At 38.8% G+C, this 22,557-nt stretch overlaps 1 protein-coding gene across 2 annotated transcripts in view; it reads right to left on the bottom strand.

Moving 5' to 3' along the window:
• The window catches only part of pxdn (peroxidasin), a 44,533-nt gene that overhangs the window by 6,978 nt on the left and 14,998 nt on the right, over nt 1-22,557 (bottom strand). Inside the window, exons 4-18 of one of the 2 annotated variants that reach the window (XM_087779837.1) lie at nt 21,723-21,794; nt 19,540-19,611; nt 17,769-17,840; nt 16,433-16,602; nt 12,234-12,351; nt 11,991-12,160; nt 10,950-11,222; nt 9,904-10,179; nt 8,002-8,114; nt 7,696-7,852; nt 5,594-5,702; nt 4,246-4,403; nt 2,441-3,447; nt 1,091-1,587; nt 889-1,023 (exon numbers count right to left, since the gene is read on the bottom strand). In XM_087779837.1, coding sequence (XP_087635963.1) covers nt 889-1,023; nt 1,091-1,587; nt 2,441-3,447; nt 4,246-4,403; nt 5,594-5,702; nt 7,696-7,852; nt 8,002-8,114; nt 9,904-10,179; nt 10,950-11,222; nt 11,991-12,160; nt 12,234-12,351; nt 16,433-16,602; nt 17,769-17,840; nt 19,540-19,611; nt 21,723-21,794 — 3,399 coding nt within the window. The remainder of the gene's footprint in view (nt 1-888; nt 1,024-1,090; nt 1,588-2,440; nt 3,448-4,245; nt 4,404-5,593; nt 5,703-7,695; nt 7,853-8,001; nt 8,115-9,903; nt 10,180-10,949; nt 11,223-11,990; nt 12,161-12,233; nt 12,352-16,432; nt 16,603-17,768; nt 17,841-19,539; nt 19,612-21,722; nt 21,795-22,557) is intronic. The other variant, XM_087779838.1, reaches the window with a different exon arrangement.

Genomic DNA, 22,557 nt, shown 5'->3' with positions numbered 1-22,557 from the left:
TGGCCCCCCAAGAGGTCCAGGTGAAAGTGGGTCATTTTTTGCATTATCACACTTCTTACACATTCTATTTTTTTGTTTATTTTAATTCACTGTTACAATAGAAAGTAATTTATTTATAAGGCACTTCCAATTGTCAACTCTTTTACTTCCCTTTCCACGTTATTATTTAGAACTAAAGAATAAAAAAAAAAGATTCTTAATTTACTTTTATTTTTAAAATACTGACATTTAATGATTTCATTTTTGTATTTCTTCAATCATCAATTTATAATCAAAACCATTTAGTTAAATAGAAGTATTTCCCCTTTTCCCCTTACTTTTGAATTATTTTAACCGTCTATTTAAATAAAGAACAATTATTTAAATATTATTAAGAATTAAACTCTTAATCATTACCTTTTTTGGTTTGTTTTTAAAATACTATAATATTTGAATTATTCTGTTTCTATATTCCTTGTAAATTATAAAAGTATTTCCTTTAATTGTTTCATTTTTATTAAGAAATATAACATTGAATTATGGTCATTTTATTTTTGTTTTTATAATACTGACGTTTGATCATTTTATTTCCATAGCTTTTTTAACAATGAAGTTAGATCTAACATTTTTTTCACGTAATTAAAATAAAGATTCCATTGTTTTCTAGATATTTAATTATAAAATAAAAAGTTTTCATTTACTGAATTTTAAATATTCTTTCACAATGTGTAAATACATTTGTTTCAGTCAATTATTTAACAATAATCAAATAAACAGATAAATATAAAACAAAAACAGTTTAAATCTAGTCATATTGAATTGATGACACTAATATAGGAGTTTATACTTCATTTTACCTATAATTTCTCTAAAATGACGCAGATGGTTGTCATGACTAATATAACGTACCTGTCACCGTCACGCAGACGTTTGAACTGAGCTGCTAACAGACACATGAGGGTCGGCCCAAGTCTGCTTCCTGGCACCAGGTCTTCGGCCATGAGTGCAGGGAAGAGGTCCACGTTCAGGGGCGTTCCGTAGAGCCTGGAGAGGACGACACGTCAAGGATGACGGTTTGATTATTTATGGACCAGCTCGTTGACTTCCTCACCTCTGCAGCTTCTCTCTGACGCTGGGATTCCTGATCTCGTTCCTGAAATCTTCAAAGGTCTGAGCCGAGGTCAGGTTGCAGTAGGTCCTGTAGTCGTTGTAGGGCGGGGTGCCGTGGTCCCGGCCCCGCTGGATATTCATGGCGGCGAGGTCCAGCGCCACGGCGTGAGCCATGGAGAACAACCTCTCCGTCAGCTCCGTGTTCAGCAGCTGAGTGGACACTCGCATCTTTCCGGCCACGCCGAAGAGCCCGCGGAGCAGCGGGTCGATCCCGCCTTCATTCACGATGCGGAACGGCGAGAAGAAGGCCCGGTGCAGGGAGATGTGTCCCTGAGGGATGGGCCGGAAATCCTCGTCCAGCCGGTACAGTATGGGGTTGATGAGGGTGTGGCCGAAGCGGAAGGCGGCGGTGGCGAAAGAGTTGAAGATTCCAGAGTTGACGTTCGGGTCGTAGCCCGAGTACTTGCCCATCTTCTTTATGCCGGGCTCACCCAGGATCTAGCGGAGGAAAAAAATAGTCAAAGGAATCAGAAAAGAACATTTTAAAGACATCACATTTGGTTGGAATGCAGTGGTTCCGCGTCATATCACGACTAATCTTCTGCAGTATTAGGGAATATCTTTCGCACACGATATAATATACGATATATTGTGATACTGTCAATATAAATTTGTAGTATTGTCAAGTACTTGACTCTGGTGTTGTTGAATTTACAGACCACATGACTCTTGAAGAAGCTGTAACTGCTTTCATTCGTTTTCAAACCAAATTATGTCCAAACATCAGCTTTAAAAGCTGCTCGGGTCTAATGTATCCTCTCGTCCTCAGTGCAGTCATGGAATCTTGTTCCCTATGTTTCGTAGGACCTAATGACTGCGGTCATCTAGTGCCTGAAAGTTTAATTTCAACACAAACATGACCAAACGCTGTGAATACTTGCATGTTAAGTTAAAAAAAAACAATGATAATGAACACACACCTTATTAAAAATATTAACAATCAAATAAATATCATTAAAAAAAAAGTATTGTGAAATAGTGCAAGTAAAAAAGAAAAATAACTGCTGCAATAAGAAAAAAAAAACCCTGTATTACATTTTTTCAATGGATGGTTGTATGTTGTTTTCTCACTTTTAATTCAATAAATTACTTTGACTCATCGAGATTAAATATAACCAAACTATCTATAAAGTAATGCTTTCTGTTTTAAAACAAGAAAATTAAGTAAACTTGCAGTTTTACTTAAACAAGTGCATAATGAACTGGTTTATGGAAACTAAAACCACAATTCTAAAGTCTAAGGTTAACTTTGACGGCACAAGAAACAATAGTTATGGTTAAAAAGACTCACTTTTGGCAGCCAGTGACTGTAGGTGATGTGCTGCATCTGCGCTCCGACGATCTTCCGGGCCTCGTGGTAGATCGTGTCTCCGTCCCAGTGAGGGTTCAGCCTCAGCAGCTCTGTGGCCACGCGGTTGTGTTCCCGAAACCACACCGTGTGCATCGCCGTCAGCCCCAGCTGCTCATTGGCCCGGTGGTCCCCGGCCAGGAAACACGGGATGGGACTCTCGTTCTCGTCCCTCATGCACTCGGTGGGCGGCCCCGTGGCGAAGGGCAGGAGGGGCTTCCCGGTCCTCTGGATGATGCCCTGCCGGAGCAGACCCCTCTGACTGGCGAGGTCGCGCACTTCGTTCGACTCGTGCCTGGAGCTGCCGTAGACGTTGGAGGCGTCGATGTAGGAGGTGAGCTGGTTGATCTGCTCTCGCGGGTAAACGCTGTTCATGAGCAGCGACGTCATGCCGCTGCCGCACACGGGGCTGGAGCGCACGAAGAACATGCAGCGGGCGCCGCTGCGCAGCTGCCGCTGGTCGTTGTGCGGGAACTGGATCGGGAAGCAAGGCGGGTCGTTGGTGCACGCCTGGGCGCACAGCTGGCCGTCGGAGAACCGCGACTGGCTGAGCGCCGCCACGGTGGAGTCCAGGTCGTGGTCGAGGAACTGACCCCATTGCATCAGCATGTGCGTGTACTGGTCGTCCGGCGTGATGGTCTCCGTTCCGATCAGGATGGTGGACACCAGGCGGGGCAGCGGCAGCCGGTAGCCGTTCTGCGGGCGCTCGTTGGCGCCCCTGGGCAGGTTGAAGCCGTTGTCGTAGACCGACTTGAGGAGCCGCTCGAAGGCCGTGAGCGAGGCGCCCCACATGGGGTGCTGGAGGTTGTTGCAGGTGCCGTCGTGGGTCCGGTACTTCTGGTGGAAGCAGATGTCGGAGCAGTTGTTGAAGCGCCGGTGGGCGGTGCAGCCCGACAGGTTGGCGATCACTTCCAAAAAGTGGGGCGACACGAGGTCGTTGTAGCGGAACGCTGTGAGGGCAGAGAGGCAAAACGTCAACACTCCGGAGAAGGAATTCCAAATAGGGAAGTGTATATACGATGTATTGTGATGATCTAGTAGCAAGGATATATTTGTAGTACTTGACTCTGGTGTTGCAGAATTTACAGCCCACATGACTCTTGACGAGGTCGTAACTGCTTTCATTTGTTTTGAAACCAAAGTATGTCCAAACATCAGCTTTAAAAGATGCTGGAATCAACTGTATCCTCTCGTCCTTAGTTAGGATTCCCTAAACTGTGGAGGACATAATGACTGCTGCCAACTAGCGGCCAGAAGTTTGAATGCAACACAAAAATTAACAAATGTTTAAACATTTGCATGTAAATAAATAGCACTATATACAAGTATGTACAAAATTGTTCTGTTTAATTTCTATACAGTATTAAAAAATAAATAAATCTTAAGTCTCTCGTTAAGTCTAATCTTAATATTTTCTCGTAAGAAAGATTCTGTTCAGCGTCAACTACTGAGTGTTAAGAGGAAGGATCTACTGTGGAGGAGGGTTATGGAAATCTAAAATTCACACTTACAATACCAAGTCAATTTTTTTGTGAGACATCATTTCCATTCATCAACATTGTTTCTTTAATTTTCTAAATTTTTAATTATTATTAAAAAGTAAATTAATACATAAATTGATTTTTAAATTGTGTGACATGATTCCATTATCATATTTCTTATCAATGTATAATGAAAACCATGTTAAATAGAAGTATTTAATTATTATTAAGAAGTAAAACGGTTTGACGGGCGGCTCTGACACTCACCCGTCCCGTTGGTGTCGACCATGAGACCTTGGTTGACGTGATTCTGGATCAGGAGCAGCGTCTGCTCGAAGATCTCCCCCGCCCGGGCTTGTTCCACAGTGTAAGGGTCTCGTGGGTAGCGGAAAAGGGCGAGAAGCTCTCCCGGGGTCCGAGGCTGACTGGAAGGAGGAGGGATGGAAGTGACGGGGAGATAAAATAAACACTGATTATGGGAAGAAAATGTTAAAAACCATTCAACAGATGAATGAATTAAACTATTTTTTTCGCTCAAAAATATCAGAGTTTTACATATTGTTCTTAGATATAGTGACGAGTCTATTGTGTGAGGAGTGTGAGGGAGTTTTTGTTTTCGTCTCTTCCTCTGCATGTACGTGTGCTGGTGTGGACAGGACATGCGAGTGCCAAGAAAAACAGAACTACAGACCAAATCATTCAGCAGCAAGAAAAACAGTTTAAGAGGCGCCTGCACTTGACGGAAAGAAAGTCTTTAACATGAGTTCAACTCCTTCATTTAAAATGTATAGATTCAACAAGAATTTAAATTTCACAATACAATGAACCCCAAAAAAAAGATAATATATATATAAATGTTTTTTTAAATGTCACAGTTGATTAGATAACAGCCTTTACTTAAAAAAACCCTACATTTTTACACTTATCCGACAATAGTTCCTCCTGTACAACTGTACAAATTATTATTTTATTTTAACTATTTAAATATATTGTAGCAAGATTTAGTCACCAATACCAAATACTGCACCCACCTTATTTTTTGGTGCCAACAAAAAAAAAAGAGTGAACTCCCATGATGCCTTTCTGGTCGCTACAATACTGTTTTTATTTTTTACGTCTTATTTGCTTTATTAAAAGTGATCGACAGCTCTGAATGGTTGGCTGGGCAGCAAAGCATTATGGGAGGGTTTCTAGTCACCGTTACTGAGAGGGTTGTTGAGTTTTCAAGTTAAACAATTAAATGGTCACTTATTTGGTAATTATATTGGACTATATGAAGTTTTTGTTTTTGAATGTAACTCCCACAAAAAGCAATGGCCACTATATTACAGAGGGTTATATTAATAGCAATTGTAAGTAAGTAAGTAATTTTTCAGACCAGGGTCACAAAGCGCTTAAACAATTAAAACAATATTCAATAAAGTATATACTTTAAAGGTCAAGATAAAACTGATAACACACAGGAGTTCCAGAAAATCAAGGAAAGCCTGAACAAATAAAAACGTCTTAAAATGTTTCTTGAAGGAGTCAGTAGTGTGTTTGATATTTGATATTTCCTATGAATAAATCCCATAATCGCGATCATGACGGACGGAGATTAAGACGCTCGTCTTACCCGTCGAAGAGACGCCTCCTCGTCGACTCGATGGCGCTGTCCACGTTTCTGATGGCCTGCTCGATAGACGTTCTCACGAAAGTGTCGCCCTCTCTGCTCACAGCTGGAACTGCGACACGATAAGATGGGTAGACTGCTTACTTCAACATTCAAAGAGGTATTTTTATCCGTGGTATTTGGGCAACTGAACTCTTTCAGCTTCTACCCGTGAAGTACGAGTGAAAACATTCCTTGGCCCTGATCTGACATTTCACAGATAAACACCTGATGGGATCACACACGGAGTCCAACAACAACTGAGATAACTCGTATAGTTTATGGCTCTCTAGCGGAGACTCGCGGTCCGACCCGAGTAATCTCAGCAAGAAAAAAAAGAACATGACGAGGCTATGGAATGAACAACTTTGGAATTTTGACGGAGAATATTTACACACCGTAAACCTGATAATTCACTTTGATTTAACTGCTGGATGATATGTAAAGTGGTCAACATTCATTTGATAATACAGATTATTCATCACCATTATTATTGGGATTAACCCTGGTGTTATCTCAGGGTCAAGGTGACCCGAAGGCTGGAATACAAATGTGTTTGTTGTATCCCTTTAAACTAAACTATAAAATTGTACCATTTAATCGTGATTAATATAAAGCAACCGAGTGATAAAATCAAATTGAACAAATTAATCTTAATGTGTACTGAAGTATTATTTTAGTTAATTATTTTGTGGGTATTGCTAAAGATATGAGCGGGTCGGGTCGTCTGTGCTCTACTTTCTCGTGCCCGAACTGTGCTGCGGATGGGTCAGTTTCTAGCAGTTAAAATATATAATATATTCAGCTCACGGTATGAATCGAAACGATATATCCGTTCACGATACAATTTGATACAATGTATTCAGCTCACGCTACAATAAGATAGGATATATTCGGCTCACGATCGATTCTGTACGATGTATTCAGCTCATGCTACAATTATATGCTATACATTCGGCTCACGATATGATAATTCTGTACGATTTATTCAGCTCACAATACAATTAGATAAAATATATGCGGCTCACGATATGATGATTCTGTACGATGTATTTAGCTCACGATACAATTAGATACAATATATGCGGCTCACGATATGATGATTCTGTAAGATGTATTCAGCTCACGATACAATTAGATACGATATATGCGGCTCACGATACAATTCTGTACGATGTATTCAGCTCACGATACAATTAGATACGATATATGCGGCTCACGATACAATTCTGTACGATGTATTCAGCTCACGATACAATTAGATACAATATATGCGGCTCACGATACAATTCTGTACGATGTATTCAGCTCAAGATACAATTAGATACGATATATGCGGCTCACGATACAATTCTGTACGATGTATTCAGCTCACGATACAATTAGATACGATATTTGCGGCTCACGATACAATTCTGTACGATGTATTCAGCTCACGATACAATTAGATACGATATATGCGGCTCACGATACAATTCTGTACGATGTATTCAGCTCACGATACAATTAGATACGATATTTGCGGCTCACGATACAATTAGATACGATATATGCGGCTCACGATACGATGATTCTGTACGATGTATTCAGCTCACGATACAATTAGATACGATATATGCGGCTCACGATACGATGATTCTGTACGATGTATTCAGCTCACGATACAATTAGATACGATATATGCGGCTCACGATACGATGATTCTGTACGATGTATTCAGCTCACGATACAATTAGATACGATACATTTGTCTCACGATAAAATTCTGTACGATGTATTCAGCACATGATACAATTAGATACGATATATGCGGCTCACGATACGATGATTCTGTACGATGTATTCAGCACACGATACAATTAGATACGATACATTTGTCTCACGATAAAATTCTGTACGATGTATTCAGCACATGATACAATTAGATACGATATATGCGGCTCACGATGCGATGATTCTGTACGATATATTCAGCTCAAAATAATCATATTCGTCAATGCATTCACAGGCTTGATACATACATTTGTCTCTAGATGTGGCGCATTATGTAACAAGATGTTTCTTACCAGTGACGGTCAACACCATGCTGGCGACCTGATAGCCAATGGGGTTTCTGGCAACGCATTCATAGCGGCCAGAGTCGGCAGTGCCGACATCCCTGACCTCCAGATAACCCTCATTGCTGATGTGGAACTTCCCACTCTCAGTCACCTGCACACCATCCTGAGGAGAAGAGGGTCAGGGGTCACGATAAAGGTCAAATCGTTTTTTTTTTCTTTCCGTCAGCGTCAACCAATGACTAAACAACCGAAACGGTAATTCTAATTAATTGCGAGGCGTCGGCTTTTGCTAAGAGCTCGTCGACGTCTAACCTTGTTCCAGGTGAGGACGGGCTGTGGCTGACCCTGAGCACTGCAGGGAATCTGGACGTCCTGGCCAGACTCCACCGTCATGTCCCTTGGAGCATTTGTGAAAACAGGCGTTACTGAATGAGTTAAACATACACACACATACGCATGTGTTAATGATTGCACACCAGCAATGGTCATGTCAAGTGCATTTTCAACAATCAATCATCAGACACAAAAAAAATCCCTCACAATCCCAAACTGATATATTTATCTGTGCTCTATTAAAAGGTCTGAAACGTATTTATTCAGCGATGAATGGTTCTGATGGAGCCGTTTGAAGAGCGTCTACAAAATGATCATAACCAGAGGATTTATTAATGGGATTATTTTTGAAAATAGAAACATTAGCTGACTTAATCAAGTCCTGCAACTCATGCAGGGTTTGAAACCACATCCAAGTCAAACAGCTGTTTGTCATGAATGTAGAAAAATCAGCGAGCAACAATGTTCGGCATTGTTCTGTCGTGAGTCACTTTTTACTGTCTGAACTTCAGCAGCTGACTTCCTCCTGAGCTGTCGTAGCACCTGGACTTCAGGGAAACCCCCGAGAGTCCCTTTTTTTAATAGTGGCCTGACACTCATTAACCGACATCAGTGTTTCACCCCCACAATCTCACAGATGACACAGGTATGTGAGCGAAATCTCTTAAAACCAAGCTGTAAAAAAGATATTTCTTAATCCTGCTTTCACTTTTCTCAGCACATAAAGCCGTGATCACACGTGTGGTTGCTGGTTTTTACAGTGCTTCAGCACTGAGTGGGCCATTATGCAACATGTACTTTGTACCATGTTAACAGGCATTACCACATGGAAAACATGGTGTCATCTCAGGATTACAGAGGGCCATGCTTTGCTGGGCTACAAACCGAGTCTGTAATTTAAGCAACACACCCTGTTCACTTAAGAAGCACAATATTTGCATTGGTTTTAAGGGTGAGGGATCAACACAGTATCTCAGGAGGTTGTGAATAAATTGACTTTTACAGCAGCTTCCAAATTGAAAGTTGAGACTTTCCTATTAAATAATGTATTTTTTTTTTACAACGTTTTAAAAGCAATTTCAATTGATCCAAGTTGCTTCATTTAGTTAAATATAATTTTAATTATGATTTCCATTTATTTCCTTTACAAATATTTTCTATATGCAAAAGAAAAGAAAACCCTATTTCCCTAATAAAACTGTGCACAGGTTTTTATTTATTCGTTTTTCTTTCAATAAACAACTATATTAAAAAACTACAATACATTTTTCAAAGGTAAACCTTTATTCATGTAATGATTTTATTAATTTATTTGTGATTTATCTGTAAAAACTCAATCCGGGCCAGCAAGGCCTTTAATGTGGCCGGTGATGGAACATTTTTAGTCAATATACATTAATGTTGTTGTAGTTGCAGATGAAGCTACTCGTGTTTACAATAAGTTAAATAACACAGTATTTATCTCAGCAATTATAAGTGTCCTTAAAAATTAATACAATTTTCATTTGGTAACAAAAAAAAAGGTGTTTCGGTTATACTTGATTTTCTTAAAGACAGCATATTTGTTTACACACAGATACTTATCCTGAATTTAGCATCTAGTATCAAAATATGATGACAATCATGTTAACAACTATAGAATCAGCTCAGATCATAAGACGGTGTTTAAGATTTTGGCCCCATGTGAGTTTGACTCCTCTTGTTTACAATAAAATAAATATATATACATTTTAAAACACTGTATTAATTGATGAATAATTCATATTAAAATAAACAACTGTATGAATGTTTTTAAATCAAAATATTTATGGCAGATTCAGACAGAAAATGTATATATATATGTTTAAAGTCTATTTTCTGCCGGGATCCTGTTGTGCTCACCTCGCTGCTGGATGCTGAGCTGAACAGCGATGCGCACCGTTCCGACGGGACTGACCGCCTGACACTCGAACTGGCCCTCGTCGTGGGCGGCCACCCGAGTGATTCTCATAGTGCCCGAGGACAGCACCACATGGCGCCGGTCCAGAGGCAAGGCGCTTCCTCCTCGCGTCCAGGCGATGACCGGCTGCGGGTTGCCGGTCGCCTCGCAGGGGAAGTCCACCGTGTGGCCCTCCAGGACCGACTGGTCCTGAGGTGTGACGGTGAAGTGGGGGACGGCTGGAGAGAGGAAAGAGGCAGTGACATTTAGAGGTGTGGGAAAACATCAATGAACTCAACAGAGTTTTACATCTAGAACATTTTTCTGAAAGCTAACCCTTTCATTTTGTATTTATTATTGTATCGACTCTAAATACAACTGTCTGTAGTTCTTCAGGACTATTTTCCTTTCTGTAAATATGTCTTGCTACTCAAAATAATTTGAGTGAACTTGCCGAACCTTGTTTTAAATCAAAACATTAATAATTTATTGGTGTATTTTAGGTTTATTTTCTTGTACTTGTGTACGTTTTTCCATCATATTTTGGCTTTTGGCCACTGACAACAGTTACAGTAAATAACGCCCCCCCTTGTTGACCCTTTTCAACTGCACTCTATGGATTTTTTAGTAAGTTATTTCATGGCTTTTATTTCAAAATAGTGTGTATAAAATAAAACAATTCGATATTTTTAAATTTACAACAGACAAACATCTGCAGTCAATAGATGGCAGTATTTGTTACGTCATCTGCAACTAAAGGAACAATTGAAATCCAGGAAGATCCCGGTGATGACTGGGGACGAGAGGATACAGTCGACTCCAGTAATTTTTCAAAGCTGAAGTTTGGACACATTTTTTGTTTCAACACAAATCAGAGCGGTTACGAAGAACAGCGGTCGGCAATTTAATATCATTAGGGGCCACATTTTATATGGTGGCTGTTGTGAGGGGCCATCAAGAAAGGATAAAGAAATAAAATCTAAAACCTAAATATGCTCTAGTCGTTTACCTTGCACAATGATGAAAGCGGTCGCGTGGATCGTGTCCACATTATTGGATGCAAAGCAGGTGTACTGCCCCCCGTCAGCCTGGACCACGTTTTGAATGAAAAGCCCTCCCGAGGGGGTGGTGTTGATGCGGGCGTCGTTGGGGAGCGGCGTCCTGTCTCCCCTCGTCCAGGAGACCCTCGGCTGGGGTTGACCGGTGGCGCTGCACTCCAGCGTCACGCTCTCGCCCACCAGCACCTCCGTGTTCTGGGGCTGGATCACGAAGCTTGGCCGCGCTGAGGTCAAAGGTGACAAAGGAAAAGAACGTTGACTCGAGAGTCTTGACCATATTTGGCCAGTGACAGTAGAGGAGGGGAAGCATGTACACAGTGGGAGACCAATGTTTACAATCACCGACAGGAAACACACAACAACTGCTCTCAGAAGTGGCTCCTAAAAGGGGGAGGGGGTCGGCAGCAGAACCATCCATTACCCTGGAGATGACCCGAGTCCATCTCCTTCTGTAAACTCCCACGGTGACAATGATTGCACCAATAACATTATGACGGTGTGAGCAAATATTGAAACATCCATTTATCGCAACGTTTTTTGTATCGATAATCAATATTGAATGCCATTTGAATTTCAAATCCTATTTTATTTTCATCATAGTTTTTTTTAACGTTTATATTTCAACAAAGTGTGCATCAAATACAATAATAAAAATGTCTTACTTACAATTAACAAGCAAATATTCACAGCATTTTATCATTTTTGTGCTGCATTTAAACTTCGGGCCACTAGATGGCATTGTCATTACTTCTTCTGCAGCTGAAGTGACAAAGAAATCCTGCAATATCCTGACATAGACTGAGGACAAGAGGATACAGTCGACTCCAGCAGTTTTTAAACGAATGAAAGAAGTTGCGACTTCGTCGAGAGTCATGTGGTCTGTAAATTCTGCAACACCGGAGTCAAGTACTCGACAATACTACGAATATATTCTTTCTAGTACGTAACCCTACTGCTACAACAAACAGAATGTTACATTTTACAGTACTCACACGGGGCGCCGAAGTATCTCAGAGTGACTTCAGAGGTCTTGACTTCTCCGGCGACATTCTTGGCCATGCATTGATAAACTCCCTGGTCCGTCTCTCTGGTGTCTTGAATCATCAGGGTTCCATCCTCGAGCAGGTTCAGACGACTGTCGTCGCGCATATTTAGAGCGTTGCTGTACAAAATGTGGGCTCAGTGAGAGACGTTCATGCGAGTTTAAAAAAAACAACTGAATTGGCGTTTCCTACTTGTTCCTGAGCCAGATGATTTGTGGTTTCGGGTTGCCCTCTGCCCTACAGGTGAAGTAGACCGTGTTCCCAGATGTGACGTCGACATCCTGCGGCTCTGAGGTGAACCTTGGGATCTCTGGAGAGAAGAAAAGTGAATGTGTCCAGATCAGATTTATTATTGGATCTTTTGTGAACACATTGATTTAAAAAAGGATATATATGTATAGATATAAACAGTGTAATTATAGCATTGAATAAAACATCAAGCTGAAAATGTTTGATTATCTATAAGAACATTTATATAAATCTTATCATATTGATTATTTTAATTATTTAATAGATGCATATACCAAATAAAGTCAATTTGTTTTGCTACTTTTCATTTTTTAGGGCAGAATATATTTTCACAAGATTAATCAATAAAAAAAAGGTATAAAACTAATCATTTATTCATTCATCATATTAAAAAGACAAAAGTAAATACAACAAACGACTAATTTAAATCATATTCACAACCAAAAAAGTACAAATAAAACACAGAATTTGGCCTCAAAATAATTCTTAAATTCATAACGTTGTCCCACAAATGTGTCGACTTATTAAGTTTTCTTGATGTATCAAAATGAGTAGCTTCAAGCCTCGTGCCCCGACTAAATAAGGCATCATCAATCAAAAATGACAAGTGGAAACTAGGATTCTTGATCGAATGATAACAAAGTTTACTTTATTATCAGGGTCATATTCAATACCCAGTGCAATATAGTCAGATATATAAGATAGTAGAGTAGAGTTAAGAGGTTAAAATGCTGTTTGACTTGCATGAAAAACACTTTCCGAGTGCAGGAACAGTGAATCCCGCTTTGAAATGTCGACCACATGTACATCTGCTGAACACATTTTAACAACTGACACCCAATTTGCATCTATGTGATGTCAGTTAATGTGTACAGCACCAGCAGGAATTCTGTAACCATAAAAAAACCATCTGACACACTGTGACCACACAGTTATATCACTTTAATTGCAGGAGTAATAAAGTGCACTCGGGCTGTAAACTAGTTTGTAATAATGAACCGGTCAAGATTAGATTAAGAAGACGATCAGATAGCATCGTTGGTTGTTTTTGACAGCTGCCTGCAAGATTGTGTTTAAAGGAGAACACAGAGAGATGTTTGGAATGACAAGCACCCTTTTTTTCCGCAGATATTCCTCCCATGTTGCATTGCTGCTCGCTCAGATGAGGTGACGCAGGTTAGAGCGAGCGAGTACGGACAAGTCGAGGCCAAGAAATTAGCTGCCGGGATTAAAGTGTGGTTGGGTTACAGCCGCATGCCAGGCTCACACTTCCTGAAGACGCTCTCACCGAGAGGGAAGCGCAGTTGCAAGCTAACCACCTGTTACTAAAACCATCTGAAAACCAACATGAACAAACCGTAACAAGACCCGTCTGTCCAAATTGAAGCTGCGGTTTTGGCTTTTTTTTTTTCCGACTAGCAGCCGAGCTTTAGCAGCGTGAGAGCATCTCTCCGAGGGATGAGTTTATACTACGGATAATTTTCAGTACGGCAGGGATTTGAAATTCTAACACGACCAGACAGACATGTCAGTCCAATAATGAAATGTTAAAGGGTTTTCCTACTACTATCTTAGTATACCCTGTAGCAGATCAGCTACATTTAAGACATAATTAAGAAATATTATTGGAGAATATATTGCCTTAAAATCGTCATTGATTTAAAGATAATTAATTCATAATTGAAGATTTAAAGAAATAATGCATTCTTATTTAAAATACACAAAGTTTTACAGAGTGTTGACTATCACCTGAGAATAATTAGCTAGCCTCAACTAGCCAAGCTAGCCTCAACTAGCCAAACTAGCCTCAACTAGCCAAACTAGCCTCAACTAGCCAAGCTAGCATCAACTAGCCTCAACAAACTAAGCTAGCCTCAACAAGCTAAAATGCGAAACTTGTAGTCGCGGGCAAAACCAAAAGCTTTTATCTTAAAACTTGCATCTTTACAGTTCACCGTATCAACATGAGCATTAATCTACTTTTTGATTTTGATACAACTACACGGCGGGCCACACAAAAATTAATTAGCTAGTTGGATTTGGTCCCCGGGCCAAAAGTTTGACACATTTGAATAAGACTTTAAAAAAAACACTATCTAACCAATTCAATAATTAACAAATATAACAACAACCTGCGTGGGATCTTGAAAAGTACTTCAGTTTTATCATCTGCTTTGATTCCACTTTAAGAAACAGGGTCTTTGTAATAGCCAGAACGTCTATGTGTTATTGGTTTGTATATAATATATGATATGTCTTTAAAAAACAACGTACAAAGGACATCATTTGTATTGGTTTGTAGACGAAATCAATGAGTATACTTGACGTTTAAACATGGAGAATGTTTGTGACATTATTGGGAGTTTTTTTTAAACATTCTGACACCTTTTTCAGGCCAATACGGAAATGTGTCACACTAAGCTTGCTAAACATGAGTTAGTGCCACACATAAGATCCATGTCAGTTCACTAAGTAAGCTTTTCTCTGCGTTCATTTTGAGACATGAGTGAAGTCAACGCACAAACACATTGGTAAAACCCACTGAGCAGCTGTGGGAGGACGTGCTCTGCTAGAACGGGGTGTGGTTGTGACATACATCTGTGTGAAGACTGAGGCAGCTGCAGACATCAAGACACAATGACAGGACACACCTGTGCGAGTTCAAATCTGGCTGAGAAAACAATAAGGACTGATGTCGTCGTATAAAAAGCAGCAAATCTGCCTCATCATCGCATTTCACTGAATAAACTTTCAGGAGAATTGTTCAAAGATAAGATCTTTATCTCCTCTTATCGCCACAGTCGTACAAGATCTGTGGAATCTTTGGGTGACACACAACACGTCTCTGCAAACAAGCGGGTGACTGACAACCAAAACATATAGTCTAGATCAGTGGTGGGAAATCAAGTGGGCCACATTTTATGCAGTTGTTGTTGTGCAAAAAAAAAGTATAAAAAGTATAAAACCAAGTCATATTATCAAGATAAATATGTTTCAATGTATTTTATACAAGCTTTAATTAAAGAAATCTTATATAGAGGCACATTTTTCCAAATATATATTTTTATAATCACTTAAATCTCTAAAAAAGGCAATAAATACACACAAAAAAGACCTGAAACAAAAACCCTATAATCATATTTGGTGACCAGTAATCATGAATTAAAACAAAATAAAATGGTTAGTTTCTACATGATACTTGACCTGATGAGGGCCACATAAACAGTCAGAGGGTATGTGACCCACCTGATCTAGAAACATCAGGACCTCCACTTTAGGATTTGCAGTATTGTGTTCACAAAAAAATTGATGAAGATGCAAGTTGTGATTGAGTTGGAAAATAAGTTAACTAATGATACAATATATATTGATACAACCGAGATAGTCATACATGTATATATATATACTGTATATATATATATATATAAATCTATTTTCCCAATTATTTCAAGAGGAAAAGACAAACAATAAGTGAATAACGAGACAGACAAATGAATTACAAAGAAAAATCAAATGTTAGTCCAGTGTTGAAGAATTGGGAGAAGAAAACAATGATGGCTGATTCTTCAAGGGCTGTGTTCAAAATAATTATGTGTGTGAACGTCAACTTAAACTAACTAACGTCAACTAACTCTCCTGACTCTCTCACATGTTTCAAATGTTGAATCTTCCTCTCCAAGATGCAGTAAGTCCCTCATCATGACCATGTTTTCAACTCATTACTATATAAAGTTCTACCCCGTCTGAAATCTGGGCAAACGAGAGGTTACGAGAGCGGAGTCCACTACGACGTAATAATCGCTTCACTCCTCCTCCAGCCAGCTGTGATCACTCCCACTTTGTTTATACAACGAGTCCCTTGGAGGTTGAGACTTCAGGATGGATGATTCGCACTCACAACCCTTAAAACATTGACCAATCACAGCAGAGTGGGCGTGGTTATGGTAAACAAGATTTTAGCTTCAGAAAAAATGTTTTCAGTGGGCGGGGCTTAAGATCATTATAAATATTTAAATGAAAAGATAGTTTTGTACAAACATACTGATGAGTACAATAGAGGTTAAAGATCCATTTAAGAGACGCATGAATCAACACATACTTTATAATTCTAATCTAAACACATGTATTAGAAAAACTCTTACCACAGTTGAGCTCCTCCGCAGTGAGCGTGGCCACCGAGCGTCCCTGCAGGCGGCTGGGATAGTCACAGGTGGCGGCGGCCTGGGCATTCCCCGACTCGGCGTACTGCTTGAGCAGGTCCGCCAGCCACAGCAACTCGCAGTCACAGTTTAATGCGTTGGAATCCAGTCGCCTTTACGCAGAACATGCGGACACAAAGGAGGGCATTTAGTTGTAATATGTAAATTGAATCGCTCGACTCTGGCGGATCAGGGACTGTAATGCGTCTGGCGAGGCTCGTGGGAGCATAACTGGGACCAGACAGTCAGACTCTAGAACAACCTATTTTTTTATACCATTCATTTCCCCTGCTTGAACCAGAGTGAAGTAGCTGTCAGTCTCCATTTTACTTATAATGATATGAGGTTAACTATTCACAGTTTGAGGACCTGAAAACGCAGAGAAAAATTCGAATTATTCATTATTATTTACGATTTATTTATTAATTATTAAGAATAAAAGTGTGTTTTAAAAGTACTTATGTGGAGCCATATATTACTATCAAAAAGTAACATGTGTATTATCCTTAAATACATCATTAACAATTAAGACAAATAACATTAATATTTTATAGAATTTTATGTGTTTAAAAAAAGAGTGTTTTTCTAGTACAAAATTATTATCAAATGTATTATCTTACTAAAGTTATTTGAAAAGAGGATTGTCTTTTTGTTTTTTTAATCAATTTTCATAGTTGTATGATTTTGTTAAACTTAATAAATAAAGAAATAAAAAGATGAGGAAAAATATAAATAATATTGATTTACTAACCTCTTAAAATTTTATTAACTCAAATAAAAAACAAATTATTCCATTTCAGTGCATTTGAATGCACCACAGCTGTATTTTTTAGTGTCTTTTAGAGAAATTTTTAAATGTACCTTCATTTAAATTAGCCAGAATAAGGGCTTCATGCTAGCATTTCGTATTAATCTTATCTTGTTTTCTTAATTGCGTAAAGCCAGAATTATATTAAAAAAGCTAACAAAAAGTTTACAGTGCACAAGTGAACAATTCAAGTTTAAACACGACTGAAGGATAATGAAGAGTGATTTTATCACCCCTACACCTGCTAATCTTAACTCCAGGAGACTCTAATATGAACCAGAATATGACAAGCTCCTGGCTGAGCGTCTGACAGAATCCACCGTCGGCCAAAACGGTGTGAGAACAGAGTGGTTGGTATTTAACTGATGAACGATTGATGCTCGTCGTAATCGCCGCCCCAGCGGGAATTAGACTAAATAAAGACTAGTTTTTTTTTTGTCCCACAGCTGTTTCGGGAGCTGGTCCACTTACAGTCTTTTCATGGCCTGCAGATGAGAGAAGGTTCCTGGTACCAGCTGGGTGATCCTGTTGTTGTGTAGGAACCTGAAGAGACAAACACAAATCTGTTTTTTCTCTTCTTCTTCTCCATTGGAAATAGGTCAACTGCTGTTTGAGTGCAGCGAGACTAGCGAAAACCTCATGTGTTTTTTTTTTTCTCTTCAAAGAACGAAGGACATAGTGTTCCGATCTTAACACGCAAGATAAGCCGAGATATCCAGTCTTGTGTGAGAACAGTCTTGTCAGCCATGATTCTTTTTTTTTTTGATATTGTAATAAAAAATGTGGTTATTTTGGCTTCTCATCACAACATTTATTGTCAAATAAACTGATTTGCTTTTTAATTATCAGCTGTAAATTCATGTCAAACTCCAGGTTGGTCACAGGAATGGATGAGATTGGTGACTTGTAAGAATGCCAGATAAGATAAGGAACAGAGATTATGGTAGTCAAGGACTGTGAAGGTATTTGATGGGAGTATTTGGTGAAGGAGGACAGGCACAGAGATAATTAGGATTCAGTGAACCTCCAAGAATGAAAGAACCATCATCAATCTCATACTTCCTGTCCCACTTCGGTAAATATACATGTGGTTCGGGTGTTTTGTGCAAGTGTTTTACATGTTCTACCGGAAATTAACGGATAAACCGTTGGTTTGATCGATTTTATTTTACATTTAAAGAAGCATCAACAAATACAATGACTTGAATTTCAAACCCTAACTTTTATTACACATTAAAGACAATGCTTAACCTGATTTACTTCGCCATCTTTACATTCCTAAACATACACTAATAAAAATATGCAGCAGAGCAGCTCACAATATACGCCATAATCGACCTGCAGCTCTTGCCAAGATGGTTGGACAGAGTCGTAAATGAAACAAGCTTTTTTTTTTAATGCATATTTCTGTTCCACAAAGCCTACATTTAACCGTGTTGTCATCCAAATGGCTAATAAAGGGTTGTACAAATCTAATTTCAATGAAGTTTTAATGAATACTGGTATAGTTTCTTTCTTTGTAAAATGCTTGTCTCGTAAAAGTCCTGGGTTGATTTTTAGTAAAGCTTCTTGACGCTGCAGGTCACATGGTCAGCTCTGGTAACAATGATCACGGAAAAAAAACACTGTATTTCTTACGAGACACGTCGTTCCTGGTCATTACTTTAACTTCCATTTTTTGTCGTGAGTCAACAATAACATTTTAATGGCGACCTTTTGTAAAGCGGCAGAGGTCTGCGCTGCCTTGTGCTTGTTTTGAGTACCAAATAAGACAAACTGTATTTTGCAATTAAACATTTATAACCTACATTTCTGTTACATAACAATACATGTGTGTAATAATATCACTAAGTTAGCCCCCTTCTCAAATTGATTTGCTATTAAAGAGAATTTTGCACTTTTAAATAAAATGGCTGACTCATCAATCCAAACCCTGCTTTGCTTTTAATCCATTTACTCAACCACATATTCAGAAACATTTGAGAAAGAGAGTCAAATTCACATTCATTTGTTATTATCAGATTAAGAAATGGAATCAACAGAATGGCAGACTGGACTATCATGTGCAGAAGAAAACAGTAACATGGTTATTTTTTATCAATATGTCGATAGAAATGTTGATTCTCAGAGAGACAAAGGACAGAGAGTTCCTTTGTAAACCAAACACAAGAGAAGTGAGAAGGTCTTTGACGCACTAGAAAGTCAATAAAAGATTTTAAAAAAAAAGAAAAAAAAAACTTACAGCCGCTCCAGCTTTGGTAGATGAGTAAACGATTCTGGTTCCAAAGAATCGATGTTGTTGAAGTGCAGATACCTGGACCGTAGACAAAGCAGAAGGAGATTAGAGATGGGAGCGTGACAAAACACAAGATCAGTTTTCTTTTAATCCGTTATTACAGCTGAGAGCAGAACCCAGGGTTGAAGCTTAAGCTGGAGATGCAAACAGATGCACAACACAAAAAAAGGACAAAAGCACATATGCAAACAATTAGAGGGAAAATATAAAGAGAATAAAGTTGTTAATTTATTTTAAATGGCAGATTGTGAATATTTTTGCCTCAAATCTTACACCTGGAGTTTGTGCTGCATCTTCTGTCATGACGCTGTGTAACCACCAGGGGAAAACATTTTTTTTTATAGGAGGGCCACAAGTGTGAGTGAGGGGCCAAATGTAAACAGTGACATCATACCACGTGTTATCTCAGTCACAGGTTGTAAATAAAAGTCCAAAACAAAATTGAGAGGTTTTACATGCACGGACAAGATTTTTTTTTTCCATTATTTATTCCATTTTTTTATTGACATGTAGCTGCTTCACTTTGTCGTGCTTTCACTTTAAATGACATTTTTTATTTGTATGTCCAAATAATAATGTCTTTGCATTCTCTGGTCAGTTGACTTCGCTGAATCCATTTTACTACGCATTAAAGTCATGAAATTAAACAATTGAAACAAGTTTATTTCCCGAGTTAAGTGTTTCCACTGCCCAGCAAGAAAAAGAACAAAGTGCAAATAAAAAGAGAAAAAGTGCAAAGAGATAGCCAAAGTGAAAAATATCAAAGGAAAAAACACAAAGACCTAAAATAATACAAAAATGGAATAAGTACATGACTAAGTACTCTCAAGTGGGCCACAAAACTGTGGTCATAACATGCATTATTATTTTGACCCCAAAAATCACCTCACTTTCCCCAAAGCACACCCTTATGACCTGTACTCACCAAAGGAGGTTTGATCAAATAAATCTAGAATTGGTTCGTCCGTTTTTTCCGATTTTTGTTGCCATATATATACATTTATTTTATTGTCTTGGATGTCTGACATTGTGTTTTTGGGTGTTGGCCGAAGTATTTGTTGTAGGCCGTCCAATAAAAAAGACACAACAGAGAGTCCAGAGAGAGGAAAAGTCCCAGCCTTGCCAAGAATAAACTCATTTCAGAGTCACTTTATCATCCCTCTCTTTCTGTGACTGGATGGTATGACGGCGAAGAAGGGACAACTTTCATTCATATTTCTGTCTGTTGGAGATGTTTTTTGTTTTTATGACGGGGCTCGACCCAGACAGCCTGCTGCATTAGGGTCATCAAGTTTATTACTCCCAAAACACAAAACATGAGTCAAGAATTTTGGCATCTGTGGGAACTAATGGCGCAATCTGCCTTAGAACTTGTCACCCCTGTATATAAAAAAAACTAAGAAATACCTTCATTATCGCAGCAAATTCAAAACATGTGCCAGGCACCGTGCCCAGTGGGGAGTTTGTGAGACATTTGTTTTCTGTTCGTGAGATTGAGATACAGCGAGTCTCCTCCCTGTAAAAAACAGTCTATTTTTGCAGTTCTCAACTGTAACCATGACTTCATGCGCTGAAGTTCAGTGAAAACAAAATTCCTTACATGGCTCAGAAATGGCATCATACGATTAATGTTGGTCATGGATTAAGCAGTACTTTTGCGATTTTAACGTGAAAACGATACATCACATAACTAGGTCAGGTTTTTTTTGGTAAAAGAAATAAATGAAACATCCTCCAGTCACATTAAACCCAGAACAGAATAACCATCTGCAGAGAAACGAACGCCGTTAAACGCGGCGCTGATGCGTATCTGACAAAGTGGCCACAAAACATGCGATTCATGCAAAGAGATCAAAGGGGGTCAGCGCCCGCAACGGTGGGTGCACACATGGCATGCGTGGTGAAAAGAAAAGTGGAGGCACACGGAGGGCAAAATGAGGCGAGGAGGGTTCAATCTGGTGACAAAGGACCCAACAGTTCCATCGCGACGACGCCGACACTTATGGTGCAATGTTGAAATATTGTGAGGTTAGTCCGCTTCCCACTGGTGGGAACTTTTAGAAGGAAAAAGGGAAGTGACAGTCGAGGGAAGACGGGAGAAAATGTGGCGGAAGATGATGATAACTTACAGTTGCTCAAGAGAGACAAGCCCCTTAAACGCTTGTCTGTCAATTGATTGGATTTCATTCTTGTACAAATAGCTGGAAGGAGAGATAATCGGCAACATTAGTAACACACACACACACACACACTGAATCACTTGATTGTGTTTGGTTATTGTGAAACGAAAAAGGAAAGGACCTAATAAAACGGCTGTTGTCGTTATAAATATTAGAGAGGCACAGCATTATTAAGATTCATTTGATAAAAGGTATTTATTTTTACATTTTTTTCTAGAATTGTATGATAACAAGCTCCCTCTTTTATCTGTCACAGAACAGATAAAAGACTCTAAATATATATATATATACATTTATATTTGTACATTATTCTAAGAAGAATCACTGTCGTCATCTGCTGTCCGGTTAATGACTATTATTCAATTAAATTAAATGTATTTTTTAAAATAAATTATATATTTAGAGTTTAAAAGTTTGTATTTTTATAAATATATAATTGTATTTCATTGATATCATTTAATTATCCTATTAAGTAAAGTAACCACAAAAAAATCCTGTGTTGCTAGAATCTTGTGTTGTGGAATTAAACGTTTCTCAATCTCAGAATAATCGGATTATTTTAAGATTGAGAAATAAGATATTTTTCTTATTTGTGACACCAATTTAACTCCAGTTATATACCATGAAATATAGGTAACTGGGCTAAAAGTGACAGATATTGTGATTTTCTGACCAATTACTGAAAAAGAAAACAAAGTAACTATCTTGCTAACTAAGTTAGTTAGCACTGCATGAACAAAGCAGACTCAATTGAAAACAGGTCATAGTTAAAGCAAACACAATG

The sequence above is a fragment of the Callionymus lyra genome, chromosome 18, assembly GCF_982586985.1.
Source record: "Callionymus lyra chromosome 18, fCalLyr1.hap1.1, whole genome shotgun sequence".
NCBI lineage: Eukaryota > Metazoa > Chordata > Actinopteri > Syngnathiformes > Callionymidae > Callionymus > Callionymus lyra.
This window is presented reverse-complemented; position numbering and strand designations above follow the sequence as displayed.